Below are 18242 nucleotides of genomic sequence, written 5' to 3'. Positions count from 1 at the left end.
GGATTCGAACCCAGGGCTTCATGTATACAAGGCAAGCATTCTTGCTACTAAGCCATATTCTCAGCTTAAGTATTTTTTCATTAATTATTTTACTGCTCATCCCAAATTTCCTAGAAAATATGTTTCATATCCCATTTCCAGGTGAAAAAGTTCAAGCTCAGCAATGATCACAACTAAATAGCTGAGGAGCAGGTACTAGCCTGACCCATGCCTGTCTGTCTATCCATCTGTCTGCCTGTCTGTCTGTGGCCTTAATTCTTGGTTGTCTCCTTCTTCTTGCTTGGAAGACTAGGCTTCTTCCCCCATGCATGAGTGTAGGCTTCTTGGAAGCTGGCTGGAGAGTTTCATTCTTTCCATCACTAATTGAAACATTTCTAACATTTGAGAAAAACAAATCTCAAGTCATTCTGGTTTATTAACTAGAAGGGTCAAGTGTGGGTTTTCTTTTGGGGTGTTTACCAGGAAGTCTGCATTATGTTCCTTTCAACTTGCTTCTTTTATTTCAGCTCTGTTCCTTCCATGATGGAGTCATTTCATGTGTATAAAAATCATTCAAGCTGGGCATTGGTATCTGACTCTCACTCCTGTAACTCCTAGCTAATCAGGAGGCTGAGATCTATGAAATGAGGTTCAAAGCCAGCCAGAACAGGAAAATCTATGAGATTCTTATCTCCAATTAATCACAAAAAGATGGAAGTAGTAGTTTGGATCAAGTGGTAAAGCTCCAGCCTTGGCTGGAAAACCTAAGGAACAGTTCAAGCCCCTGTACTGACACACACATACACACAAGGCAATAAAACAAAAATCAATAAAATTATGTTTTTGTCTGCTCTTCATCTTCTCTCCTCCCCTTTCTGTTTGTGTGTGCATAAAGAGTTTAGAAAAAATGAACATTTAACCTCTCTGCTAATTCTTCCTCAACAGAATATTAAGTCTATAACCTTCACCTCTATCCTTTTATCTTTTCAGCCTATCTCTCAGGGTCTTTGTCTCCTAAACAGACATACTCAGCAGTCAGGGATGAAGCCAGAAGGAACCTGACCTATTTAGAAGTGCCTGCCTTACACCTAGCTGCAAAAATGACAGAAAATTAGCAAAAAACAAAAAACAAAAACACCCCCCCAAAAAAAACATTTTCCAAGCTGCCACTGGAAATTGTGCTTCTGAGCTTCTGTGATCCCTGTCATGACAGTGACAGCTACCATACAACTTCCAAACACAAAATTTTAAACAGCAACTTGGCAGATTTTTTTCAAAGCTTTATTTGGCATTCTAAAAAAGATGACAGCAACGATCTACTGTGTGGTTTGTTTTTCTTTAGAGGATAAAATCCGATCTCTAATGACATAATAGCAACACAATACACGAAAGTAGACTTTTATGTTTTTCAAGGATAGATAGGTAGATAGACAGACAGACAGACAGACAGACACTACACCAATCCAGCTTCCACATAGCCTTTGGAATAATATTCCCTGGGAATCTGTGAATGCTGAAAAGATTTCCTACCCACCTGTTTTCCTGGTTTTGTTTTGTTTTGTTTTGTTTTTAAGAATGTGAACATAGAACCAGGTAAATTGAGGGGATGGATGGGGATGGGAGAAATGGAAGAAAAAGATGGATGGGAAGACACTGATTAAGAGACATTATACTCATAATCTGACTTGACTTGAAACCCCTTTGTACAACTAAAGACAATTTAAAAAGAATGTATATCAATTTATATGTTACAAACTGTGGCCGAACCTAACAGTGAGTGTTCAAAATAAAACATCAAAATCAATTTAAGTCAAAGGAGTTGCCTCCCCTCCTAGACACCTTCAGGGCAGTCACTGACTCCCACCATGTGAATTGTCATCCCTGTTCACCATGGGGCTACCATCCTCAGGGTAACTAGCTATTAGTGAAATGGGTTGAAGGACTGTTCTGATATCACACACACACACACACACACACACACACACACACACACACACACACACCTTAGAAAAGAACATTTCATCCACTATTAGTACTTCATAAAGGAACTTTCTTGAGGTAAGAGTTAAGTCATAATTACAGGATTGAAACTTAAAGTTCTCTACTCCTTAATAATCCTATTCAGCCAGTGAAAATGATTTGAAAATTTATCTTACAAAACAATAAAGTATACAGGAATTGAGCAAAAAGAAAAATAGCAGTTTAATTCTAGGTGATAAGTAATTGTACCTAAAAACACTACAAGAAGCAGCAGGGGCATTTTTAAATGAAATGGTATGTCAGCTAACCCAGCAAAACTGCCTTTTCACATTGATACTCATGTGACCCAGTTCAGTCTTTAAAACAACTCTTCACAGCCTTTCTTTATTCCAGGTCATAGGTATATTGTATAAATAGGTTTTGTTGCCTTGGAATTACTAAAGTTTTTCTGAGGTTAAAAGTGACCTTGTGTGAAAACAGATCACAACTTTTTCACTGCTTGAATAAATTTGCAGTCACTCACAGCAGGTGAGGACTGTTCAAAAAACACAATGAGACATTTGGGCTGTTGATGATACCAAAGGTACAGTTAAAACTCTCAGCCCTACCTACCATGCTCAATTAATCTCCAAGGAGTGAAGACAAAAAATGGAGAAATGAGACTCTGTTAAAGTACAAGAAGAATTATGTAGGTTTTTGGTTTTTTTGGCCAGTCCTGGGCATTGGAATCAGGGCCTGAGCACTGTCCCTGGCTTCTTCTTGCTCAAGGCTAGCACTCTGCCACTTGAGCCACAGCGCCACTTCTGGCCATTTTCTGTATATGTGGTGCTGGGGAATCGAACCCAGGGCCTCATGTATACAAGGCAAGCACTCTTGCCAGTAGGCCATATCCCCAGCCCCAAGAATTATGTAGTATATAGTGGCTCACACCTGTAATCACAGGTATTGGAAGAGATCAGGAGGATTGAGGTTCAAGGCCAGCCTGAGCAAAAGTGTGACTTTGTCTCAACAAATAAGCTGGGCATGCTGGTACATTTACCTGTAATCCCAGATGTGTTATAAATAAGAGAAACAGAATCCAAGCCTGGCCCTAGGCAAAAAAAAAAAAAAAGACTCTACCCAACAATAGCTAAAAAAAAAACAAAAATAAGCAATGAGAACAGAAATGTCAAAGGAGACAGAAAATATTAAAATGCTAAAGTATGATATAATTTGGCCAGAATTATATATTTATTTATTTATTTATTTATTTATTGCCAGTCCTAGGCCATGAACTCAGGGCCTGAGCACTGTCCCTGGCTTCTTTTTTGCTCAAGGCTAGCACTCTGCCACTTGAGCCACAGCGCCACTTCTGGCCATTTTCTGTATATGTGGTGCTAACGAATCGAACCCAGGGCCTCATGTATACGAGGCAAGCACTCTTGCCACTAGGCCATATTCCCAGCCCCTATTTTATTTATTTTTAATTAGCTGATACATTCAGACTTTTATATGAAATCTCTAGTTCAATTTGATTAATAACATGACTCATGGATTAATTGATAAATTCAGCAAATATTGGCCAGATATCTATAAGAGTTACATTAAAAATCATGACAAAACGTGTATTTACAATGCAGAGGGTTAATTTCTCACATAATACCTAAAAGAAGAAGCACTTTAAAAAAACAGTCTCACAAAGAAAAGAAATCTCAGTAGCTTTCTTGCACAGAAAAAATACCAACTAAGTGCAATGACCGTTATCATTGGCAAATTAATCATTTAGAATGATAACACACACAAGAGTATATCCTCAACTGATTCTGAGTTAACTTAAAAATATTCATCCAAAGAAGTATGAAAAGAAGATGAACTCTATTAATCCATGATTTAAACAGAATAAATATGTTTTAAAAGGATCTCTAAAGGAAAAAGCAGTACCATGAATACAGTTTTTAAGCAAGACATTTAATTTGAATGTTATTATTATCTGGTTTCTTCGACATGGATTTTCAAAGATCTGAAATCCACCATTCTAGTGCAATTTTCTGCTTAACTATCTAATGTCTTTTAAAAGACTCAAAGTAAAAAACTCATCATGAGGAAAAATCCATAACAAAACCTTGAGCTCAAATCATCTTATCTTGTCTCTCAAAAAGGTATAAAATATTTTTCAAAAACTCAGGACCATTTGTAAAGTGAGAAGACACACATAGCGAGAATCTGGAACCAACCCAGATGCCCCTCAGTAGACGAATGGATCAGGAAAATGTGGTACATATACACAATGGAATTTTATGCCTCTATCAGAAAGAATGACATTGCCCCATTTGTAAGGAAATGGAAGGACTTGGAAAAATTATACTAAGTGACGTGAGCCAGACCCAAAGAAACATGGACTCTATGGTCTCCCTTATTGGGAATAATTAGTACAGGTTTAGGCAATTCATAACAGAGCATCAAAAGGCCCAATAGCTATACCCTTATGAACACATAAGATGATGCTAAGAGAAATGAACTCCATGTTGTGGAAACAATTGTTATATCACAGTTGTAACTACTTTCAACGTCCTATGTTTATCTGTAGCTTTTATTATTGATGATGTTCTTGTATCACCTTCCTGTGGTTGTACTTACACTATTGCTGTAATCTTATCTGAGTATATTGGAAACAGTGTTTATGGGTACTGGAAGTAGGAAATTCAAAGGGAATACCAAATTTGAGAGACACAGGGTAAAAAAAAGAGAAACAACTACAAAAGCAATACTTGCAAAACTGTTTGGTGTAAGTGAACTGAACACCTCCGGGGGGGGGTAGAGAAAGGGGGGGAATTGAGGGGTGTATGAGGGACAAGGTAACAAAGAGTACAAGAAATATATCCAATGCCTAACGTATGAAACTGTAACCTCTATGTACATCAGTTTTATAATAAAAACTTTAAAAAAAAAGTGAGAAGACACATTACCAACCAATAGGAAACATTGAGGTAGCCTTGAGCAAGAGAAAGTAAGGGAACAGAGTTAAGGAGAAATAGTAGTAGACATAAGAGTAAAAACTAAAAAGAAATAAAACGCAGGACAAGCCAGAGCTCTACCTGAGCCAGGTAGCAGGGTGATGGGGTAAGGAAACAACAGGAGAAATAAACTTGGAGACAGAGCCCTGTCCTCACACCTCAGGCATACCATCCAACATCAGCAGTAGCTATTTGCAAGGGGAAGCAACCCACATAGGAACTTCACAGTTCCTGAGTGCTGGTGATAACAAACTACCATCAATGAAGATCAATGCAGGAAAGAGTATGTTGGAGATTGTGAAAGTTAAAGGCTGGCAATGTGTCTCAATGCACCTTCTAGCAAGTTTGAGGCTCTTTTATAGTTTTGGAGTACCCCAGTTTTATGAAAGAGTGATTATCAAAATTAAAGCATGGTGGTTGAGATGAAAAAAAAATTAAGAAGCAAAAGAATTGCAAGGTAGTAAGCAAACCAAGTCTTTCATAGTACAAGCACAGAAAGACAAGGATAGTGGAAATAATTGAGGGGCAATGAAGACACAGTGTAAATATCCATCGAATGAAAATTCTTGAATAAAAAAATCTAACAAAGCTGTGTGCTAGTAGCTCACATCTGTAATCTTACTTCCTCACAAGGCTGAGATCTGAGGATTGCTGTTCAAAGCCAGGCCAGACAGTGAAGTCTGAAAGACACTTATCTTCAATAAACAGCTAGAAAAGCCTGAAGTGGAGCTGTGACTCAAGTATTAGAGTGCTAACCTTGAGCAAAGGAAGTTCAGGGACAGTGCTTAGGCCATTAGTTCAAGTCCCAGGACCAGCAGGCGCACGCATGCGTGCACGCACGCGCACACACACTCACACACACACACACACACACACACACACACACACACACTGAAAAAAATATGCAAAGGAAACCAATCAGAAAGTTTTTCTTTTTTTTTTTTTTTTTCATTTATTTTATTTTTTTTGGCCAGTCCTAGGCCGTGAACTCAGGGCCTGAGCACTGTCCCTGGCTTCGTTTTTGCTCAAGGCGCTAGCCACTTGAGCCACAGCACCACTTCTGGCCATTTTCTGTATATGTGGTGCTGAGGAATCGAACCCAGGGCCTCATGTATACGAGGCAAGCACTCTTGCCACTAGGCCACATCCCCAGCCCAAAGCATTTTTTTTTTATTTTTTATTTTTGCCAGTCCTGGGCCTTGGACTCAGGGCCTGAGCACTGTCCCTGTCTTCCTTTTGCTCAAGGCTAGCACTCTGCCACTTGAGCCACAGCGCCACTTCTGGTCGTTATATATATGTGGTGCTGGGGAATCGAACCCAGGGCTTCATGTATACGAGGCAAGCACTCTTGCCACTAGGCCATATTCCCAGCCCACAGAAAGTTTTTCTAGAACTAAAATTAAAGAAATTACACCTCAGGGGGGAAAGGATAAGGGGGAGAGGGAGGGGGGTATGAGGGACAAGGTAACAAACAGTACAAGAAATGTATCCAATGCCTAAGGTATGAAACTGTAACCTCTCTGTACATCACTTTGATAATAAAAATTTGAAGAAAAAAAAAAGAAATTTGCTTTGTATTATCAGGGTACTCCACAATACCAAACAGAATTTAAAAGTAGTAATACCTGACATCTAGTTATACTTTGATGAAATTTTTAAATGACATGAACAAGGAAAATCTTCAAAGCTTGTAGAGGGAATAGGAAAGCATAAGTTAGTTACCCAGCCAAAGAAAACAAAGACAAATGAAACAATGAAACAAACAAGTCTTAGTCTGATCTCAACAACCCAGACTATAAAGAGAATGTGGGATAGCATGTCTCATGCCTACAATCTTAGCTACTCAGGAGGATAAGATAAGGAGGATGGAGGCTCAAAGCCACTGTGAGGAAAAACAAGTAAGGCTTTGCAATCCATACACCTGCTATCCTAGCTACAACAGAATTGAGATATAAATAGTAGGATCACAGTCCAGGCCAGCAAAAGGAAAAAGTGAGATTCTATCAAAGAGTAACCAAAGCAAAAAGGGCCAGTGATACAGATCAAGCAATATAGTACCTGCTCAGTAATCACAAGGATGTAAGATCAAAACCCAGTACCACCAAATTTTTTTAAATATTATACACAATCTTCAAAGTTCAAAGAAGTGTGAGTGCAGAACCAGCAAATTACAATGACAAGTAAGTAAAGTATAGGTTGACTTTCCACCCAATAAAAAAGTGGTGTTTTTTTTTTTCAGTTCCTCTGAAAGAAATGCTGAGATCTGAAGAATATAGTTCAAAACCAGCCCAGGAAGAAAAATCCATGGAACTATTATCTCCAATTAACCATCACAAAGAGCTAGAAGTAGAGCTATGGTTCAAGTAGGAAAGTACCAGATATGAGCAAAAAAGCTAAAGGACAGTGCTCGAAGCCCTGAGACCAAGCCTGGGTACTGGCGAAGGAAAGAAAGAAAGAAAGAAAGAAAGAAAGAAGAAGAAAGAAAGAAAGAAAGAAAGAAAGAAAGAAAGAAAGAAAGAAAGAAAGAAAGAAAGAAGAAGGAAGGAAGGAAGGAAGGAAGGAAGGAAGGAAGGAAGGAAGGAAGGAAGGAAGGAAGGAAGGAAGGAAGGAAGGAAGGAAGGAAGGAAGGAAAGGAAGGAAGAAAGGAAGGAAGAAAGGAAGAAAGAAAGGAAGAAAGAAAGGAAGAAAGAAAGGAAGAAAGGAAGGAAGGAAGGAAGGAAGGAAGGAAGGAAGGAAGGAAGGAAGGAAGGAAGGAAGGAAGGAAGGAAGGGAAGAAAGAAAGAAAGAAGGAAAGAAAGAAAGGAAGAAGAAAGAAGAAAGAAAGAAAGAAAGAAAGAAAGAAAGAAAGAAAAGAAAGAAAGGAAGAAAGGAAGAAAGAAAGAAAGAAAGAGAAGAAAGAAAGAAAGAAAGAAAGAAGAAAGAAAGAAAAGAAAGAAGAAAGAAGAAAGAAAGAAAGAAAGAAAGAAAGAAAGAAAGAAAGAAAGAAAGAAAAGGAAGGAAAGGAAGAAAGGAAGAAAGGAAGAAAGGAAGAAAGGAAGGAAGAAAGGAAGAAAGAAAGAAAAGAAAGAAAGAAAGAAAGAGAAAGAGAGAGAGAATGAGAGAGAGAGAAGGAAGGAAGGAAGGAAGGAGAGAGACAGAGAGAGAAAGAAAGAAAGAAAGAAAGAAAGAAAGAAAGAAAGAAAGAAAGAAAGAAAGAAAGAAAGAAAGAAAAAGAAATTGGGAGGGAGGGAACAGCATCAATGAATTATGTAAGGAAAATAATATAGGAAAATAAGCATACAGACAACTCAATAAACATAAGATCTGCAATACTAATCAAGAAAATATGAAATGAAAACAATGGCAGCATTTTTTAACAAAGATAAAACTAAACATTTACTAATAGCAAGGGCAGCTATAAACAAATACAGTCAAATTTAATTAAAAAATTATGCTTTCTATTCATCTTAAAAAAATCCTTGCCCTTGTATGTATGTATAAAGAGTGTAATTATGGATTCTTATAGAAACATTATCTTACTAATAAAATATAGGAAATAATTAAAATGTACTCTGATATGGAACATTTAATAAAAATAACATATATGCCAGAATGAAGGGTTTAAAAGAATACAATAGCTCTAGTTCAACTATAGTGTCTCATGCCTGTTGTACTAGCTACTCAAGAAGATAAGATTCTGAGAATCAAGGTCTGGAGCCAACCCAGATGGGAAAGTCTGAGAGACTACATCTCCAAAACTAATTACTAAAAAGCTGAGCTCTCTGACTACTGGCCTGAAATGGTCATAAACAAGAAAAACAATCAAGCTTTGTATATAAAACAGGACATTACTTTTACAATAAAATGTATCAACTTTATTGTTCAATAACAAATAAGTAAAAACATTTTGAAAGAAAATAAATATAAACAGAAAGAAAACAAATATTTGCACAACAAAAACTGGCAGAAAATATGTTCACTCACAACGTCAAAATATTGGTTGTTTCGAAAAGCATCTTTGACATTGGAATGAATTATGATGCTTACCAGGAATGGGTGACCATTCAATCCTACCGGAGCAAAACAACCTATGCTGTCCTGAGAGTGGACAGAAAATCTCAGTCTCAGAAACACAATTTACTGAGAAGTTTCTGGGAAAAAAAAATTAAGAATGATCAAAAACTGACAAACTGGCTAAGAAAAGTAAGTATGAGTATCATTACCTACATACTCTACCCAAACCCCATTTTTCTGTCAATGAGAGCTTTAAGGTGGGAAGCCCTGTCAAAATGCTCTTGAGAGCATGTGGCAAAAACTGAAAAGGGAGAGTGGATTTTAGACAAAGGCAAAGCAGACCACACATTAAGAGGCAGCTTGTGAAAGACAGCAGGACTCACATGTTCCCTCTTCCCCGTAGGGGTCTTCTGGATCAATATGGCCCCAACAGCCATAAGGATTTGGAAGTTGGCCAAATGGCCACGTGACTCAACAGTGAATCTTTGTCCCTTTAGTCAGTTTCTGTCAGTGGTACAAATATATACCAGAACAAAGAAGAGTCACCCCCCCTGCCCCCCCAGCAATCAGGAAAAGATGAATACATATTTAAATCTGGTTTTGCTGGGTGCTGGTGGCTCATGCTTGTAATCCTAGCCACTCAGGAGGCTGAGATCTAAGGAGTGCAATTCAAAGCTAGCCCAAGCAGAAAAGTTTGTGAGACTCTTGTCATCAATTAACAACCCAAAAGCTGGAAGTAGAGGTATCACTCAAGTGGTAGAGCACCAGTCTTGATGGAAAAAAAGCTAAGGGTCAGTACCTATCCTCGCTGTTCAAGCCCCAGTAATAGAGCAAAAAACTGTTTTATTTTGTTATGCTTTAAGTTTTGACTAGCAAAGAAAGCTAAGGGAGCTTGACATGAGAACAAAGGCTGATTTCCCCATTATGAAACCCAAAGGTTTGATTGGTGACCCTAAAATCTGTGAGATGGGTAGGTCCTGTTTTCTATAGTCATTTGAAGTAAGAAACAAACACTTATGGGGCTGGGGATATGGCCTAGTGGCAAGAGTGCCTGCCTCATATACATGAGGCCCTGGGTTCGATTCCCCAGCACCACATATACAGAAAATGGCCAGAAGTGGCGCTGTGGCTCAAGAGGCAGAGTGCTAGCCTTGAGCAAAAAGAAGCCAGGGACAGTGCTCAGGCCCTTAGTCCCAAGCCCCAGGACTGGCCCAAAAAAAAAAAAAAAAAAAAAAAAAAAACACTTATCTTCAGCATATACTCACTAAGACTAAGCAAGCTTTTTTTTTTTCCAAATAGAAATGGACCATGTAAGACACCAGTGGCTCACTCCAATAATCATAGCTGCTTAGGAGGCGGAGATATAAGGATCACAGTTCAAAGCCACAGTTCAACCCAGATATGAAAGTCTGTGAGACTCTTGTCTTGAATTAACCACCAAAAAGCCAGAAGTGGAGCTGTGTCTAAAGTGACAGATCACGAGCCTTAAGCAAAAAAAGCTCAGGGACAACATCCAGACCCTGTTTCAGCCTTAGTTCCAGTATGCACGTGGCGCGCGTGCGCGCGCGTGCACACACACACACACACACACAAAATGAACTCAAAATCTTCTGAGAACACAGGTCCTTGTGGACAAGAGGAAGGAGTCAGAAGATTTTTGTTCTGTTATCAACCACTAGGCACTTGTGAACTGATTGACACCCTGATTGAAATTTCACTGAAGGCTTAACACACCTGCAGGGGTATCCTAAATATGTCACAGAACTACAACCAGAACACTTCGATTTTCCTTCCTGGCAACCCACAGCTCTCACGGAGCTGTAATCTTGCCATACGGTGCCCTTTGAAATTCTGGAGATGGAAATGCTAGAGAGAGAAGTGAGGGGAACCACAGTAAAGTAGGAGATCCTAAACCAGGCTATGGGGACAAGCAGGTATAAGGGCAGATGTAGGGCATCAAGTTAAGAGTCACAGACATCTGGCAATAAAACAAGCTTAAGGGAATGGGCTGAGTTGAATTGCTTTTGTTTGCAACTGCCAGATCCTTCCTTCTACTAGCCTGGGTATAGATGTGACTGGTGAAGGGCTATGCTCTTATAATTTAGGGGATGGATGGATGGATAGAAGGATGGATGGATGGAAAAATAAGGAATTCATGGTGTACTTTTTTCTCTGTGCTCTTTAAAACCAGTCATTCCAAATCAATATGTGACATGCAAAGAGTATTTAATAAAACTTCTCCCAACAGCTCCATACTGCACACAAATGTGGTGTGATTCAACACAGCCATCCTCAGACACTGTCCACAACCTGAGGAGTGGTAATCTTCCCAGAATCTCCATCATACTAAAGTAATTAGAGTAATTGATAGCAACGAAAATGCATTGATTTAAAAATAAATTACCACAATTGGGTATCTGCAGGTTTGCCAGGGGAATATTTTTGCTGCTTTCATTTAGGCAGTACAAATCCTGAGTTTCTGGACTGGATTTAATCTCTTGGAGAGTCTTGATCCACATAATTTCACAGGAGCATGTGAATGGATTGCCCACCAGGATCCTGTAGGGAAAAAAATGAAACCCAATCAGGTTCTTTTTTTGCAGGTTAACGGTACTAGTGTTTAGGTAAGACTACACCCAACATAATGAATTCTTTGAAAGTTATGTCTACTTTCAACATATTACAGTACTCATTTATTCATTTAGCTAATAATTACTGAGCTGTTGCTATGTGCAAACCAGGAAGGCTACAAAGGAAAAAAAGATGGTGTCCTACAGAATCATGCAGAAAACAAAACATGAAATAAATATAATGTGGGAAAGGCAAGAATGTTTCATAATACCAGGAAAATAATGCATATTTTACCATTGTTCTTATACTGTTATTAGAATATGCTGGTACTAGTGGCTCACACCTGTAACCCTGGCTACTCAGAAGACTGAGATCTGAGGATCTAGGTTCAAAGCCAGTCTGATCAGGAAAGTCCATGAGACTCTTTTCTACAATGAACCTCCAAAAAGCCAGAAGGGGAGCTGTGGCTCAAGTGGTAGAACACTAACCCTGAGCAAAAAATATTCAGAGACAACACCTAGGCCCTGAGTTCAAGCCCTCATGCCTGGCACAAAAAAAAACGACAAAAAACAAACAAAACAAAACAAAAATCAACAATAAGTTTTCAGGAACTTATTGCTGACCAGGCTAGCAACTGAAAAAATTGTCACATTGAAAGTCTAAACTTTCAATAGGGAGCAAAATCATTTTATCTCAATTTTTTAAAATGAGATTATTAATAGAATCTAAGACTGGGGTATGAGAGGTAGGAGATTAGCTTTTCCAGATTTCTGCATTACACAATCAGAGTCCATTTTACTTTACTATTTATGCAAGAAAGTTGGGAGAGAAAAGAGGGTAGGTAATAAACTGCAGACCTCCTTTGCATACATGCACGTATATGCACACACATGCATGCACATACATGCACACACAGACTCCAAACTCGGGGTTTCTGAGGACCAGACAACTGAACTCTAGCCTGAGTGTGCCCACTGTGGAAGAACCTACAAGGAGATCTTGATCTCAGCCACGCTGTCTGGACTCCTTGTGGCCAAAGATGGGTGAAAGAGGAAGTGGTCAAGAGGAAAACCACAGGGGGGAAAAAATCTTTAAAGCTTATTTATAATACTCAGTGGCCTATTTGAGATGAATTCCATTTATGGTAATGAGCCTTTAAATGAGGCCATTTAAAATGGTTGCAAGGACTGCCTGGCATTAACCACAATACTTTGCTGAGGATAAGAATGGGGCTTTGCACCACCATTTGCTCCTGTGGTTTTCTGGTTGAGTTCTAAGAATCTCAGGGATCCCTGGAGTCTCTTCTGGGAGTTTATTTAGGGGAAATGTAGTCACGGCAGACTGGTTTGATTTGTGTCTTCTTGATCACCTCTTGCTATCCCATGCTATCAAAACAGCGTGTGTGGCTATGAGATATAGAATATAATGTAGAAGAGACCCACAAGCATTGTGGGTAATCCAAGTAACCCAAGATGTTTCTGTGTCCATGGAAAACTAAAGTCTTTCTTTAAAAGAGGGCATAATTAAATCAGCAGAAGGATGCTTAAATTATGGATATAACGGAGTTCATAGGAGCACAGGATAGTGCACACAGCTGGAGGTCCCTCCCGCTCACTGTGGGAATGCCTTCCCCAGTGGTCAGTATAACACACATCTGTTTAGGTTTCTATAGCTACTACTGGAGGAGAATTGAATCCTTGACTCAGAAACTTTTCTCCTTATATTCCCAAGGCCTAGTCATTCTGATAAGTAACAGGCACACAATTAACTCTTGTCTAAAATGATTACTAAGCATATTTGCAGGAAGAATATTGAGACATGAATTTGTAAAGAAATCTGAATTTTTTTAAATTTTTTTTTAATTTTTTTTTTGGCCAGTCCTGGGCCTTGGACTCAGGGCCTGAGCACTGTCCCTGGCTTCTTCCCGCTCAAGGCTAGCACTCTGCCACTTGAGCCACAGCGCCGCTTCTGGCCGTTTTCTGTATATGTGGTGCTGGGGAATCGAACCTAGGGCCTCGTGTATCCGAGGCAGGCACTCCTGCCACTAGGCTATATCCCCAGCCCCAAGAAATCTGAATTTTTAATCCTTTCAGGAAATGTGAAACTGAGTCCCTCTAGTTGGCCATGTTTATACCTATGTTAGAAATGAAGAAAAACAAAAGTTACATGTTCTCCATCACAGGTAGGAGCTAAGTACAATGTCCTCATTACATAGGATATAGAGGAATGGCTATCAGAGCTGGGAAGGGTGATGGGTAGGGGTATATAGATAAGTTGGTGATTGGGTGCAAAACTACAGTTAGACAAAAGGAGTGAGTTTCAGTGTTCCATAACATAGTAGAGTGATGTTGTGTAGCAATAATTTATTTATTTATTTATTTATTTATTTATTTATTTATTTATTTTGCTAGTCCTGGGGCTTGGACTCAGGGCCTGAGCACTGTCCCTGGCTTCTTTCAGCTCAAGGCTAGCACTCTGCCACTTGAGCCACAGCGCCACTTCTGGCCATTTTTTGTATATGTGGTGCTGGGGAATCGAACCCAGGGCCTCATGTATACGAGGCAAGCACTCTTGCCACTAGGCCATATCCGCAGCCCCAATAATTTATATTTTAAAATAGCTGGAGGAAATTAATTTGTAAATTAACAACCCAAAGAATGATAAATATTTAAGATAGAGCAATCTTCCTGAGTTGACATTACACATTGTACATATGAATCAAAATGTCATACTGTCCCCCATAGGTAATATGCTTTATCAATTAAATGTTGGGCACTGGTAGCTCACATCTGTAACTCTAGCTGTTCAGGAACTGAAATCTGAATATCACAGTTCCAAGCCAGCCCAGGCAGGAAAGTCTATAACATTCTTTTCTTCAATTAACCACCAAAAAGCCAGAATTGGAGGTGTGGCTCAAGTGGTAGAGTACTAGCCTTGAGCAAAGAAAATTCAGACATAGTGCCTAGGCCCAGTACACATATACACAATTGTCAATTAAAACTAATTTAAAAAAAGTACTACAACTCTGAAAATTCAGCTCTGTGAATTTGGTTTACTCCAAATAATTGCCAAGACTTTGATCCTATTTAAAAGCCTCATTCTTACCTATCAGCTTGTCTCTGCCAGTGGCATTTTCCAGTCTGCACAATTTCTCTGAATAGGCATATATTTTCCTCAAAAGATACCACTGTCCAGGCAGCACACCATTTAAGCAAAGATCTCTTCCTAACCTACAAAGGCCTTCCCAGCCCCTACAGTGCCCCACCTGCCTTAGGGCTATTTTGAGCACCTGACTATGGGAATGGCTGCAGTTCATATTTGCTTCATGGAGATAAGACCAAGAATTGAGCACACTTGTACTAGCTGTTAGTCATCAACACATTTCAATGTTTTCCTATCATTTTACAGCAGAGGAAATTAGGACATAAGGATAAATATTGATTTAGTGGCAGACCTTGAAGAACAGCTCACAAAGATGGGTGGGTAAATAGGGAGGAGAACCTCTCCTCTGCTCACTACACCCTAGCAGGCTCTGTGTAGGCAACATCTAGGAGAATTTAGCCAACATAATTTCATCTTTCATGCATTTTCTTTGGGGACAGGGTACTAGGAACCAGACCTGCTAGGAAGTTTAAAGCCACTTTAATGCTAACCTCCTACTTTTTCGCTTCCCCCCCCCCCCCTTAGAAAAAAGTTAGTGCAATGTAGTGCTAGTAGCTCACTCCTATAATCCTAGCTGCTCAGGAGGCTGAGATCTAAAGATTATAGTTTTAAACCAACCCAGACAGGAAAGCCCATAAGACACTATTCTCCAATTAACTACCCCTCCGGCCCCACAAAACTGTAAGTGGAGCTGTGGCTCAAGTAGTAGTGCAATAACCTTTAGCAAAAAAATCTCAGTGACAGCACCCAGGTCCTGAGTTCAAGCCCCAGAACTGAAAATTTGTATAAAGGCAACATCCACATTCATCATCAATGATGATTACATCATCAATGAATTACTCTTGAGATTTTTGTTTTCAATGACTAAATCATGTCATCAGAAGGGAATTAGAACAAGAGGCCAAATTTGATCAAGATGCATTGTACTCATAAACTAATGGGCTAAACTGAAACCCTTTTGTACAACTACTTAAAGATAATAAAATTTGAGAGGCCAAAACTTGAAATGTCATTTTAAAGTTTTTTTGTAAACATAAATTTGCAACAGCACTCATTTGTTTTTTAAAAACCTCACTTATCTTTCTCTTTGAAAAACATGCTTCCAAATATCACACAAAACCAGTACTTACAGTTCAGCCAAGTCAAGGTGACGGAAGTGTTTTCTAGACAAACTCGTCAGTTTATTTCGGGTGAGATTGCTGAAAGAAATCAAATGCATTGAGTGTGATTTTAAAATGCTACAATTTAGGAATGATATGTTCAAACAGAGATGTTTTTAAGACATGATATATTTAGATCACAGTACATGCTTTGCCTACAGCCAATCATCTTCTTTCACCTGGACTAATAGCTTTATATATATATATATATATATATTTTTTTTTTTTTTTGCCTCTCCTACAAGGCTCTGCATATTGGGCCAAGGGAGAATATTTTTCACAACCTCTATGTTTAAACCTTTTTGTTTTACTCAAATGCTTCTGTTTCATATGTTGATTGCGAGTCAAGTTACATGCATCCTAGAGTTTTTTTCTGAATATTTAATAGGAAAATAAATAAAATAAAATTGAAAAAATGTGAACTCAGGAACAATGGATGCTTTTTTAAATTTAATTTTTTTGTAAAGGTGATGTACAGAGCAAAAGGATGCTTTAAATCTAGACAGTATCATGAATGTTTTGAGATTATATGGCATACATTGCTCTTTATAGGAAAAACACAGCTACTAATTGATCAATGCTGCTGACAATGTCTATATGTGACCTAGATAAATGAGTAATTCCATGACCACAACAAGGAAAAAAAAGTCAGATAAGCAAGGAATAAGTTAGATTTTATCTTAAACGGGTCTTGCAAAATGCCATCTGAGAGCTGAACTAAGTAGTGAAAAGATAGACCGTTTGTGACTCAAAGATAATCATGAATTTCCTGGCATGATCCAAATATGCAGGTTTATTGACTGAATGGAAGTTTCCAATTATCAGAGCCACAAGATTTTAGGATAGGAAATTCCTAACCATGATCCTGGCAAGTGAGTCTCTTGGTGAATTTGTTTACTGTTTGGATTTATTTAAAGTGATTCCAATACTTGAGCCTCTAGCCATGAGTTTAATAAGTAACATGAATGTAAAGCAAACACCAGCTTTCACAAAAACAGCCAAGACCTCAATCTACCAGATGAAACCCATGAACTTCTTGAAGTCTCCTTCCAGCTCAGAAATGCAAGTGTCGGGCTGAGAGCTGGATGGAACCTGATAGTCATCATAATCCTGGCCCCTGCTCCTTAGGCAAGTCAGTGTATCAACCCAATGACATCATCAGTGGAAGTGTCTGTGATGGATCTTCGGATCATTGTCAGAGAGAGATTAAAGCCCAAGAGCTAATGCATGAGCTAGAGCTGGTCCGTTGATTAAAAAAGCAAAGCAAAACAAAAACCTGCTACCATGACTTTCCAGAATTCAAGAATGTGTGTGTCCATCCAGTAGAATTTCCCCAATGAGATTTCCAGTCATCAGAAGCCAACAAGCACAAGAATGTGTGTCCATCTGGTAGAATTTCCCCACTGAGATTTCCAGTCATCAGAAGTCAACCAGGACAAAACCAAGATGCCCTCCTGCCTCTGGTGCATCCATCTTGCCTGGCCTCAAACTGTGTGTGAAGTGCTCCCCACATGCAGATACAATCCATGAGGAAGTTATAAAATGTGCTCACATGAATCTTTACATTTAGCGTGTGAATAAAGAATGGTTTCACTGGAGAATAATACACTGAGAAGTCGATCTGCCCATCTTTCCCAGAATGTTTAAAGCTCAAGTGTTTTCTCTCTAATCAGAAACCTCTATCTTTGTGAGAAGAATGAGCAGGGGAAGGAGCCTTACTCTTCCAGAAAGAGACAGAGAAAAAACAGAGATAGAGAGAGACAGAAACAAACAGGGACAGAAATAGAGAGATAAAGAGAGACAGAGAGAGAGACAGAGACAGAGACAGAAAGCAAAGCTGGAGAAAGAATGCCCAGGTTCCCCCTGTGAGCTCAGAGCCACTCTCCCCAGCAGGGCCTCTGTGCAGCTGCCAGCAGCATAGCACAGAGAGAGGTTATGGGCCAAAGAACAAGATGAATTTTATGAACCATACTTAGTATTGGGGCCAAAAGCCAAAAAGAAGGAAGAGGGAACGAGAAAAACAAATTCAACAATCCTCTTACTGTTTGATTACAGAACTCTGCTAAGGAGCTAATTAGCACCATTGCAAAGCCCCTGGAAAATACAAATACTAGCTTTTCTCACAGTCTCTGGGTTCTTAGAGGCTAGGCAGGAAATAAAGGCATCAAAAAAACATAATCAGAGGCTAGTCACCAGAGCTGTCACCATGTGATGCTAGACTGGACAGGGTAGGGGCAGTGGGAAGTAGAAACATGAGAATACAATCTGAATGTCCTTGAAGCCCAAGGTAAAATACACTGCTGATGTACACATTTTTATACTGTTGGGAAATTCAAAGGCGTAATCTGTGCATCCTAGGGGCAGAGAGAACCAACTTGGGTTTTGTTTTTTTTTTTTGTTTTCC

The 18242-nt window shown here is 39.1% G+C and overlaps 1 protein-coding gene across 2 annotated transcripts in view; it reads right to left on the bottom strand.

Moving 5' to 3' along the window:
- The window catches only part of Ntrk2 (neurotrophic receptor tyrosine kinase 2), a 364133-nt gene that overhangs the window by 307402 nt on the left and 38489 nt on the right, over window positions 1-18242 (bottom strand). For both annotated transcript variants that reach the window (XM_048331472.1, XM_048331481.1), the window contains exons 5-6: window positions 15809-15877; window positions 11350-11504 (exon numbers count right to left, since the gene is read on the bottom strand). In XM_048331472.1, coding sequence (XP_048187429.1) covers window positions 11350-11504; window positions 15809-15877 — 224 coding nt within the window. The remainder of the gene's footprint in view (window positions 1-11349; window positions 11505-15808; window positions 15878-18242) is intronic.

This window comes from Perognathus longimembris, chromosome 1 (assembly GCF_023159225.1).
Source record: "Perognathus longimembris pacificus isolate PPM17 chromosome 1, ASM2315922v1, whole genome shotgun sequence".
Classification (NCBI taxonomy): domain Eukaryota; kingdom Metazoa; phylum Chordata; class Mammalia; order Rodentia; family Heteromyidae; genus Perognathus; species Perognathus longimembris.
This window is presented reverse-complemented; position numbering and strand designations above follow the sequence as displayed.